Below are 12,303 nucleotides of genomic sequence, written 5' to 3'. Positions count from 1 at the left end.
AAAAAAAAAAAAAAAAAAGCTTAGCTCAGTACAAGTAAACAAAGAAAAACAGATATTTAATAATTTCATTTAAAGAAGTTACAATTCTATTTTTTTTTAAAAAAAATGTTTCTTTACTAAAGTGACAATTCGAAAAAATTTAGAAAACAATTAAGAGTACAATTCAGTGGCATTAAGTGCATTCAAAATGTTGTATAACCATTATCTTTTTCCACAACTTTTTCATCCTCAATAGAATCTTGGTACAAATTAAGTAATAACTCCTTAGCCCTACCTTCACCTCATTTCCTATCTACTTCTATAACACTTTCTGCCTCTCTAAACTTGCCTTTTCTAGGTACTTCATACAATACAATCATAGTATACTTGACTCTTCATGCCTGGCCTTAGCATCATGTTTTCAAGGTTTATCCATATTGTAGCATGTACCAACTTTCACACTTTTGCAAGGCTACATATATACAGCATTCCCTTCTATGTATATATCACAGTTTATTCATTTTTCTGATGAAAACTTGGGTTGTTTCTATCTTTTGGCTATTGTGAATAAAGCTGATATGAATAATGATATACATGTATTTGAATACCTTTTTTCAATTCTTTTGGCATAAACATAAAGTTGCTGGGTGGTAATGATAATTTTATGGTTAACTTTGCAGTAAGCCTGTTTTCCATAGAGGTTGCAACATTTTATATTCTTTTTTGTGGTACTGGGGATCGAACTCAGGACCTTACACTTGTGAGGCAGGGGTGGCACCACTGAGCAAAATCCTAGGCCCACATATTATATTCTTACTAGTAATATTCCAGGGTTCTAATTTCTCTACTCCTTAAAATTTGTTATTTTCTACTTTTCTAACTGCCATCCAGTTAGATATTATGGTTTTGATTTGTATTTCTTTGGTGACTGATGATGCTGAAAAACTTTTCAAGTGCTTACTGATTACTTATACATCTTTGGGAAAATGTCCATTCAAGTACTCTGCCCACTTTTAAATTGGATTGTTTGTACTTACACTGTTGAACTGTAGAAGTTCTTATTCTTCATACATATTTTTAATATTATACCCTTACCAGATACAAGGTACAAATATTTTCTCCTACTGTGTAGGTTACTTTCTCTTTTCTTATAGAATCCTCTTTTCTCATCATCAGTGTCATTTTCTTCTTGTTTTGTTTATTTTGGGTTTTTGGCAGTGCTGGAAATTAAATCTAGAGCCCTGCACACACTAGTCAAATGCTGTCTAGCACTTTGTGTGCTTTTTGATACACCTAAGTCCCCCCCACCAGTACTTAGGATTGAACTCCGAGGCCTTAGAACTGAGTCACACCCCCCTGCCCATTTAAAAAAAAAATTATAAGGTCTGAGTTCCCCAGGATGGGCTCAAACTTAGGATCTTTCTGCCTTAGCTCTCAGAGTGTTGGGATTACAGGGATATACCAGTGTGCCTGACTTGATCTCCATATGTTTTTAATTTTGAAGTTCATTTCATCTCTTTTTTAAATTGTTGTTACATGTGCTTTTGGTTTTCATATAGTTATAGTTTTGAAATAAAGGTCACTGGTCCATTCTCAACTAATTTTTGTACATAATGCTAAGGTAAGGTCCAACTTCATTCTACCTGTGAATATGCAGTTTTTCAGGCATCATTTGTGAATGCTGTCCTTTCTCACTGAATCGTCTTGGAACCCTTTTCAAAAATCAACTGATCAAATTTGCAAAGACTCTACATTCTATGTCTGTGGTCCATATACGTCTGTCCTAATGCCAGTAGAACAGTGTTTTGATTATTGCAGCTTTGTAGTAAGTTTTGATATCCCAAAGTGAATCTTTCAACTCTGTTCTTTTCAAGATTGTTTTGGCAATTCCGGGATTACTTGAAATTTCACATGAATTTTAGAATTTGTTTTGTTTTTGACACAGGGTCTCACTATATAGTTGAGACTGACCTGGAACTCACTATGTAGCCCAGGCTGGTCTCAATCTCACAGCAATCCTCCTGCCTCGGCCTCCCAAGTGCTGGGAATACAGGTGTGCACCACCGCGCCCAGTGATTTTAGAATTTTTAAAATTTTCATTTCTGCAAAATGTGCTATTGGCATTTTGAAAGAGACTGTGTTGAATCTGTACATTGCTTTGGATAATCATTCTAACATTATCAAACCTTCCAAACCAGGAAAATGAGTATGTTTCCTTTTATCTTATTTTTGCAGTAATGTTTCAGTTTTCAATGTACAATACTTGCATCCATGTAATTAAATTTTTTCCTCCCTCCCTCCCTCCTTTCCTTTTTTGTGGTACTGAGAATTGAAACCTAAACCTATCCACTGAGCTATATAATCAATCATTTTTTCTTTATTATTAATAATAATATTATTATTTGGAGACAGGGTCTGGCTCTGTAGTCCAGGCTGGCCTTGAATTCACTCTGTAGCTGAGGATGGTCTTTAAAGTTCACGGCAATCCTTCTGCCTCAGTCTCCCAAGTGCTGGGATTACAAATGTGCGCCAACATAACAGGCAATTTTTTTTTTTTTTAATTTTGAGACAGGGTCTTGCTAAGTTGCTATATTGCCCAGGTGAGGCTCAAACTTGTGATCCTCCTGCCTCAGATTCCCAGAGTGCTGGATTGAAGGCATGTGCCAAAATGGCTCCATTTATTCTGATACTTTTGTCAATGGAAATACTGTCTTAATTTCCTTTTCAAATTGTTCACTGCTGGTGTACAGATATGTAAATGATTTTTATTTGACTTTATATCCTCTAATTTTGTTGAATTTGACTAACTCACTAATCATGTATGTGTATCCTTTAGGATTTTAGAAGCTATATAAGATCATGCAACTGAGGTTAGTGATAATTACTTCTTCCTTTCCAGTCTTGATTTTTCGAATTATTTTTCAACAGTTGCTAGAACTTCCAGTACTGGAAATGGCAAAAGTGGGACTCTCATCTTATTCCTGATCATCTGAGAAAAGCTTTCAATCTTTCACCATGAGAATATGATGTCAGTACACTAAGTATGGCTTTTTTTTTTTTTTTTTTTTTTTGAGTACTGGGGATTGAACTTGGAACCTTCACTTGTGAGGCAGGCAGCAGCACCACTGAGCTAAATCCCCAGCCCAAGGCTTCTTTTTTTAAAATCTATAACCTTTGTCATGCAGAGGAAGTTCAAGTCTGTTCCTAGTTTATTAACTGTTTTTTTTTGTTGTTGTTGTTAAATGATGAAAGGGTGTTGGATTTTGTCAAATGTTTTTGTGTATCAATTCAGAAAAGTGGTTCCATTCTTTAATTCGCCTTATGTAATGAGCTATACTACAATGACTGATTTTTATATGACAAAATGTCCTTTCATGTCAGAAATAGACATCATTTGGTGAATTTAATTCACCAAATTTGCTGCTGAATTTGGATGTTATTCTATTACATAGCAAGAAAATTTTATACATGGCTCTGATATGGGATTTCCAATCTAAATAATTCACTTCCTATCAAGACTGATGAGACATATCAACCAATCAATGGAAAAATAAAGGACAGAAGGTCAAGTTAAGGACCCACACAAGAATGAAAATTAAAAAAAAATTAGTGCAAATTCTTAAAATTTAGTAACTCATCAAAATGATTTATTAAAATTAAAATGATCTCAGAATTGCTGCTCAAAGGTAAGCAGAAATATTTTCTTAATAAACTTACAATGTTTATTATGTATTCACTTTCACATAAATTAAGAAAACAAATGTGTACTCATAAATGGTTACAGTATTAATAATACCTTTAAAATGTGTTTTTACAAAGGATATTAAGCCCTAAATAATTTCTTTAAAAAGTCAAAACATTACCTTAAATGTTTTATAAAAGGCAGCATCCAGTGCTTTCAAGATTTCTTCATCAGGGCACCACTTCAGTTTTCCTCTGAGCCCATGGCCTATTCTGTAAGTTTCTAATGCAATTAGGACATGAAATGGATGTATACGCGCCTAGAAACAAGACAGATAAATGTAAAATTCAAGCATAAAATTGTGATTACGTGTTTTCCTTAGATTTTTGTGCATTTTATAAGAAGTATATTTTATAAAGAAGAGAGAAAAATAAGGATGTATTAACCTTAGATTTAAGAGTCAAAATGCAGTTTGGTATGATAGAGATCTCAACACCTAAAAACCACAGATTTCATTTCCAAAACTTAGGAGCCAACTTTTTCATTTAATTAAGATTAAAGGCTACCAATACTTCTTACCTTTTTTAATAGCTTTTCATTGCATAGTTTTTCACATACTAAAGATACTTCTGAATTTCCTGGTTCAAGTACTGAATTAGCAGTCATTTTTCCTAAATTTCTTAGTAATGCAGTAAGAGGCATTTCTTGTAATAAAGCCCTCCACACCTATAGGAAGAAATATAAGGAATTGAGGGAAATACATATGTAGAACTACAAGAAAGTAAGGGAAAATAATTCACTATAACATATCTATATCAATATTTATAACATTAAGGTTTTCATTTGACTTAAAATACTTTGAGAATGAATGTCATAATTGATCAAAGGTTTATCAAATCAGCTAACATTCTTTACTCGAATAAGGAAGTACATTTTATGAAGGAAATTCAGAGATTTTAAAAAATTACCAAGATAGAAAATTCTCTGGAGTAGAACACAAAATACTAACCACACTGGGTCTCATGTTAGGTGTTTTACATAAACACTGAAGATATGTATTTCTTTCCTCATTTTTTTTTTTTTGCAGTTTGGAAATCAATCCCAGGGTCTTATTGTCATTTCTCTTTTTAAAATGAATTTACTCACCTCTTTAGACTTTAAGTGATTCGTAAGAAGATGCTCCCTAACTAATCTATGTTCTTCTATTAGATGAATGACTTCCAGTTCATCTTTTGTGCGCTTCACTTTTTCTACAGCTTCCAGATATTTTAGTAATTTCTCAGTCTCCATGGGAAGTGCTTTTTCTTTATACAACTCATGGACCTCTTTCCAGCCCTTTGTGATATATTTGGTCACAATGGCAAGTCCTTTAACAAGATAGAGAATTGAAAAGGCAGGTAGGATTATGAAATAAAAAATAGAACATTTCCTGAGAATGCATCCTATGATAGGATTAGCTATATACACAGGAGTTAACTCCCTTAAAGTAGGATACTGTTTTCTATCTTCTAAGAAATGTATTTAAGGAAATAGAGCACATTAATTTTGCTCATTGTTATTAGTTTAAATATGCCACTGAGGGAAAAATGTTATTTAACTTCAGTAAGTGTATTTAATTGTATTACAGAAGCTTTTTTCTGTTCAAGATGTCAGTGCCTATTTCAGTTTATAATCTCAGAACAATTCCTAAGAATACAGATTTATCTCTATCATTTTCACTTTTCCTTCTGTATATCTGAATAAATATGGATTTATGAACAATAAAGATTAAGAGGAAGTGGAGAAGTAGGCAGGTTCTTTTACATTTTTAGAGAGAGAGAGTATAGGTTCTTTTTTTATACTTGATATTAGCCACAAGGCTGAAAAGAGATAGGATCATTTTTTTTTAAAGGGGGAAAATTGTTCATCTCATCTATATTTCTAATCATAGAAAGAGCCTGGGGGCTGAAAACAATCTAGGTTCTATTAAAGGTAAAGATTAAATCCTAAAATTCAAATGTCTTTGAGGGCAAGGTAGGTGAAATGAACAAACCAGAGTCTTGTAAGTCCTTAGGATTGTGGTAAACTAAAAAGAATATGCACTAGGTGTGTTAAACAAGTGTTAACTTTTTGCCAAAAAGATGTTGCCAAAAGATGTACTTTTAAGAAAAGTCAAAAGGTCAATGTTTATTTGAGGTCTTCTGATTTTTTAAAATACTGACAAAAACTTTATTTTTCCCTAAAATATTTTATATGATATACAGCATCTAAGTCAGCCTGAGTGCATGTGCTATTTTTAAATTCTAAATAATTAGAAGTTAATACTAACAAGTTGGGTATGGTGACTCACACCTGTAATCCCAGCACTTGGGAGGCTGAGGCAGGAGGATCACCATATATTCAAGGCCAGCCTGGACTATACAATAAGTTTATGACCAGCCTGGAATACACCGCGAGATCCCATGTCAAAAAAAAAAAAAAAAAAAAAAGAATTTACCTTTGAAATACTCCATCAGGACACACATTATCAAATAAGAAAAGTGAAGTGAGAAGACTATTAAGACCAAGGAAGGGCTGGGGACCTGCCTCAGGGGTTTCACCATTTGCCTCCCAGGCCCAAGGTCCTGGGTTCAATGGCAAGACCCAAAAAAAAAAAAAAAAAAAAAAAAAGTTAATACTAGGAATTTGGAAAGTATCACAACATGTTATCTTCCAGAGTTTGGTATAAAAATATCTTAAATAACTAAATGTTTCAGGTGGGCATGCCTGTTATTTTTCAATAAAAAGAAATATTCCTTAAAGCAGTTGTATCCTACTCAGTTCCCTAATTGTGTAGACAGGCACACAGTAAATATGATTAAGTTAATCACAACTTGACTGACTTGATCTGTTATAAATATACCATTTAAGCTAATATCTTACTTATCTGGCTGCTTAGTTTAAAATTCTTTTCACTTTTGAGTAGCATGCAGCCTTGTTCCCTGTCACCTATTCACAAGCAGCTATTTTGCTTAGTATAACTTTAATCTTGCCGATGAAGCATTCATTACCCACTGTTACTTGGTTCTAGTTAGCATGCTGTTATTGAGATTTAGAATATTAACCTGTAAGTCTGTCCTATGATTCTTTATCATTAATGCCCAGGCTGCCTGTGATAAAGTGATTGGTTCCTGCCCGGTTGTCATTAAACATTTGAACTGGTCAGTCAATATACGTCTTGAGAATTAAGGAACAATTCTAGAAAATAATTATATAATGTCAGATGGAAATTTGCTATTTATTGGATCTTCCTCACTCTCTTAACCCCTCATGAAGACTTTATGCTTACCTTCACTGGAAGGTTTAAGATGTGACAGTCGTAACAGGTCTTTGTGAGACCAGCCATTTCTTTGTTTATATTTTGTAACTGCTAGAGCAAGGGCCATGCCACCCTTTTCATTGTACCAGTCTGCAACAGCTTTCCGTAGAGCACGACCCCACATACCACATTTCATGCTTTCCTTCAGATCTTTCTTAAACTGGATAAAAGTAAAGAGATGTGTAGGAATTCGACAAACTTCAGCAACAGCTTTAAATGCTGCTTGTTTTGTGTTTATATCAGAACACTGGGAACAAATGGCAAGCGCAAAGAGCAAAGGCTCTTGCTTTGCGGTTCTGCCTTCTTGACTAAATGACTTTATTTCTTGTATCACTTCGTATCCTCTGCCATCTTCAATCAATCTAATTAAAGCTTCAGCATTTTCAAGGCCCAGCTTCTGTTCTTTGATATAATAAGTACCACCTTCAGAACCAAAACATAAGAACCGGTGCAGTCGATTCATGTCAGTGACTTGCCATACATATCCACCTTCAGAATTGGCTATTTGCTTTTCATTCAGTGGCTGCATTTGATTTACAGATTCCTCCATTTTTCCTGTCTTTTAGGAAACCTGTCAAAAAACCAAAATATTATTACAACTAGATGAACACAATAAAATTATATACAGAAAATATTAGACCATGCTTATTGAGTCTATTATCTTTTAAGTTTAAAAGTATCTTTTAAGCTCAATTGACTTTATTCAGTACAAAAATCAAATGACCTTAAGAAAAACTTCTAAGGCAACAAATGAAATGAGAAACAAAATAAAAACCACATGTGACCACCCAGAAATGAGTACTAGAAATACCTTGCTTGAATTTTAAAAGTGCTTTTGCTTTTTATGTATTTGTATTTTTAAAATTTAGGGACACTCGAAATACTTCAAACAAACTAGACTATAGGCACAATGGTATGACAATCACAAGCAATAACTAAAGTCACATTTGTGAGGTACAGTAGACTGCTTCTGAGACCAATGGGGTAGTTCAGTATGAGGTCTTGAGTCCCAGATAGAGATGAACAAAATGGCAAAATAGAGGAGCCACTGTAGCTGCCACGAAGAAAAATGTTAATCCTTGAAGAACCGTGTGGGCATTTTTGGTTGTCTATCCAAAAACTATTCCTCTACCTTATCTGGTTTCCTTATCCTGACTTTTTAGTCTTTTGGAGGCTGTTAAGCCTTTCTCTAACCTAAGGGAAAGATCTTGATTGCTCTAAGCCAGTACTTCTCAAATTCTATGTACATAAAAATTATATGAAGTGATAGTTAAAACATAGATCACAGGGTTCTTGACCCTGAATTTCACAGTGAAGTAAGTGCGGGATGAGTCTTAAGCAAGTGTATACATCATAAGCTCCCAGGCGATGCTGCTACTGTTGAACCCAGCCCTAATCACGGTGCTGTCATTCTTCATGACTGCATGTCACAAATCTGGCCCATTGCTAGTGGAATACTTTTGAAGTTTTCATCTTTCTTAAAATGGGGCTACGCTTCTAAAAAGGAGTATTTCTCTTTTTTGCTCTGACTTATTTTTATTTCCAAGTAATATCTAAAGAGTGGTACCTCCACAAATGTAATCAGTTCATGAGGACACATCAATGATATATATAAGGATGGCAGAGCAAAGACAAAACAAAATCCAGTCATTCATGCTAAATGCCTGGTAGTCAAGCTGAAACTTTAGGGAGCAGACTCTAAAACAACTTTTTGATGAAAATAGATGATTTAATTCACCAGAGTCAGCAAGGAGTTCCTTCCTTTAACCTTTACAAAAAAGGTAACCTAATGTTAACCAATCAACTTTTTTCTATCACTCTGTGTTTTTCTTTCCCACTCTACAGAACTCACTTTTCTGCTAATGCCCAGGTAGGATTATTCATTCTACTTGTTCAGTAAGATGTCACCCAATCTAAAATCCCAAATAAGATAATTATGGTCCTTAGGTTAAATTTAGTGTAATTTTGTCTTCTGACATAGAAAATGAATTGTAGCTTTATCAATAGACACAATAAAGACAAAGACACACCCTTTTAATATTTCCTCAGCAGAAACCGGTTGGCTTTCCATAATTTCTGTGATGCAACATAAAATAGCAGAACAGAAAACATTACTAACAGCTAGGGCATCTCTGTAGTGCTTATGTAAATTTGCCAGTCAAATTTTAAAGTGAAAGATGGAAGACAGAATTTCACGAGTCCTGATATATAATTTAACTTTAAAATTGGTTATTCTGATTAGTACAACTTTAAAACTGGTATGGCCTGCAATGCATAAGATTATAATAAGATTACTGACATTTAGAAATTTGAAGAAAGGAGCTAAAGGTGTAGCGAAGGTGTGATGCGTAGGGGAAGAACAAAAAGGGAAAAGAAAAAAATGTGAGAGAATGAAAAGATGAAAATAAAGTGTTTGTAGATGGGGAGGGGAGGAGGGGGTGAAGGGAGGGCAGAGGTAAGGGGAAAAAATGAGAAGCAAGACTTGCCACGTAGAGGTACATGATCCCAACAATGAATGTAACTGTACTGTATCCCTAAAATGTACCAATAAACTCAATAAAATAAAAAAAAAAAATTGGTATGGCCCTGACACTGTGGTATAAGAGAGTATCTGGTCTTCGTACAAGGTTCCTGATAGTTTGTTATGTGCTTGATGCCACAGGGAGGGTATGAAGCTCTGCAGCCTACTCCTGCTCCATCTCCTGTCCTTTGTCTCCTCTACCTTACAATTCCTGAGTTGTACCCTTTATACTGTAATTCTAAGTATACTGTTTCCTGTAAACTACATAAGTCATTCTAACAAATTATTAACCTTGAGTAGGTTGAAGGAGCCCTGAATTTGGAATTGGTGGGGTAGAAGTGTGGGTACCCTGGGGACTCCACTTGCAGGTGGTATCTCAATTAAGTAAGTCTTATTGAGAACTTTGTCTGTTAACTTGTGAGATTTAATGTAAACTCCAGGTACATTCAGAATTATATTGAACATAGGACATCCAAGAGTCAGAGCATTGGTATTGGAACAGATACAAAAGGAACAAGTGACAAAAAGAAAAAGAACAAACTGAACTTCATAACAACTTGAGACTCATGTTTCAAAGGCACCACAAGGAAAATAAAATAATAATGTATGGAATAGAGAAAATATTTGCAAGGGACTTATATCTAGAATATATAACACAACTCTAATTCAATTAGAAAATAGGAAAAAGATTTCTCCAAAGAAATAGGCAAAAAATCTGAAGTTATTTCTTCAAAGAAGGTACCAAACAGCCAGTAAGTATGACTACTGAAAATCAACAGTCTTCATGGAAAGAAGTCAAAAATAGAAGGGGCTGGGGTACAGCTCAGTACAGAATGCTTCCTAACTAGCAAGGCCATGGGTAGGATCTGCAGCACTACAAAAGAACGCCACAATGAGATACTATTACACTATTACACATTCACTATGATGGTTATATTCAAGACAATGTAAGAGTTGATGAGGATTTAGAAAATTAAAACCTAATATGTTACTAATAGAGTATAAAATGACACAGCCTAAAAGACATCCTGGCAGTTTGTCAATAGATTATATATAATTCCCATATGACTCAGGAATTCTTGAATATCAAGAGAAATGAAAACATGTTCCCACAAAAACTTATCAACATTATTCACAATAGTAAAAAACAAGAAACAACCCAAATGTCCATCAGTTGAAGAATGCATTTAAAAATGTAGTATTAGCAGGGGGGTATCACAATCCTCAACTTGAAACTATACTACAAAGCTACTGTGATAAAACAGCATGGCACTGGAAAAGAAACAGACCTGAGGATCGATGGAATAGAAGATACAGGAACAACTCCAAGCATAACCAGCCACCTCATCTTTAACAAAGGAAGCAAACACCCTTACTGGAGAAAAGACAGCCTCTTTAATAAATGGTGCTATGAGGTCAGGGATTTAGCTCAGGGGGACCTTGACTACCTTAAAGTACAAGGTCCTGAGTTTGATCCCCACCACCTAAATAAATAAATAAATAAATGGTGCTACAAAACCTGGGTTTCAACTTGCCAGAGATTAAAACTAGACCCAAATCTTTCACCAGGCACTGAACTAAAACTGAAATGGACTAAAATATTTAAATATTAAAACAGAAACACTACACCTGCTGGAAGACAGATTAGGCAGAACTCTTGAAGACATTGGTGCAGGAAAAGACTTTATGAACAAAACCTCAGTTGCATGTGAACTAGCACAAAGAATCAACAGCTGGGATCTCACCTTATTAAAAAGCTTCTGTGCAGCAAGAGAAACCACCAACAGAGTGAAGAAACAATCTACAATATAGGAAAAAATTTTTACCAGCTATTCTTGAGACAAAGAACTACTATCTACAATCTATAAAGAACTTAAAAAGATCAGATCCCCCAAACTTTAAGACCCAATCCAAAAATGGGTATCTGAAATGAATAGACACTTCTCTGATCAAGTAGAAGCAGCAAATAAACATAAAAAAAATGTTCAACATCACTAGTCATTCAAGAGATACAGGTGAAAACAAGAGTCCATCTCCAGAAAGAATGGCTGCTATCAAAAAAAAAAAAAAAATCAACTAATAACAAATGTTGGCAGGGCTGTAGGGAAAAAAGGAACCCTGCTCCACTATTGGTGGGAGTGTAAACTACTACAACCACTGTGGAAATCAGTATGGAGATATCTCAAAAAACTAGGATTAGAGATCCCATTTGACCTAGCTATTCCCCTGCTGGATATATTCCCAAAAGAATTAAAAAGCATCATCACATACGTGCACCCATGTTTATAGTAGCAGTTTGTAATAGCTAAATCTTGGAAACAGCCCAAATGCTCCCCAATAGGTGATTGGATAAAGATATTCTTTTATAAAATGGAGTACTGCTGGGAATTTAGCTCAGTGGCAATGCACCTGCCTCGCAAGCGCAAGGTACTAAGTTTGATCCCTAGTATCAAAAAAACAAAAACAAAAACACCAAAGCAAACAGACAAACAAAACACCCTAGATAAAATGGAGTACTTCTCAGCCATAAAGTTAAACTACATTTATAGCGAAATGGATGCATCTTGAGGGCATACTCTGAGGTGAAATAGGACACACAGGTGTAAACATTGCTTTGTTTCTCTGGTGAGAGAAACTAAAATTGTAAATGAGGACCAAAATGTATAACAGATATTGTGAAATAGGAAGAAAATGTTCAAAGGGGAAGGGAAACTAGAGGAAAGGAAAGAAGGGAATGAAAAAAAGAAGGAAAAAGCTGGAAAGCGCGCGCGCGCGCATGCGCGC

At 34.8% G+C, this 12,303-nt stretch overlaps 1 protein-coding gene across 1 annotated transcript in view; it reads right to left on the bottom strand.

Annotated features, from left to right (window-relative positions):
• Window positions 1-12,303, bottom strand: part of Ro60 (Ro60, Y RNA binding protein) — a 19,719-nt gene that overhangs the window by 3,751 nt on the left and 3,665 nt on the right. Inside the window, exons 2-5 of the mRNA XM_010608751.3 lie at window positions 6,969-7,569; window positions 4,808-5,028; window positions 4,241-4,387; window positions 3,843-3,980 (exon numbers count right to left, since the gene is read on the bottom strand). Of these exons, the coding sequence (XP_010607053.1) occupies window positions 3,843-3,980; window positions 4,241-4,387; window positions 4,808-5,028; window positions 6,969-7,548 (1,086 nt within the window). The 5' untranslated portion in view covers window positions 7,549-7,569. The remainder of the gene's footprint in view (window positions 1-3,842; window positions 3,981-4,240; window positions 4,388-4,807; window positions 5,029-6,968; window positions 7,570-12,303) is intronic.

This window comes from Fukomys damarensis, unplaced genomic scaffold (assembly GCF_012274545.1).
Source record: "Fukomys damarensis isolate Sample0158 unplaced genomic scaffold, DMR_v1.0_HiC HiC_scaffold_11, whole genome shotgun sequence".
Taxonomy (NCBI): domain Eukaryota; kingdom Metazoa; phylum Chordata; class Mammalia; order Rodentia; family Bathyergidae; genus Fukomys; species Fukomys damarensis.
The sequence above is the reverse complement of the archived record's forward strand: the minus strand, read 5'-3'. Positions and strand labels throughout refer to the sequence as shown.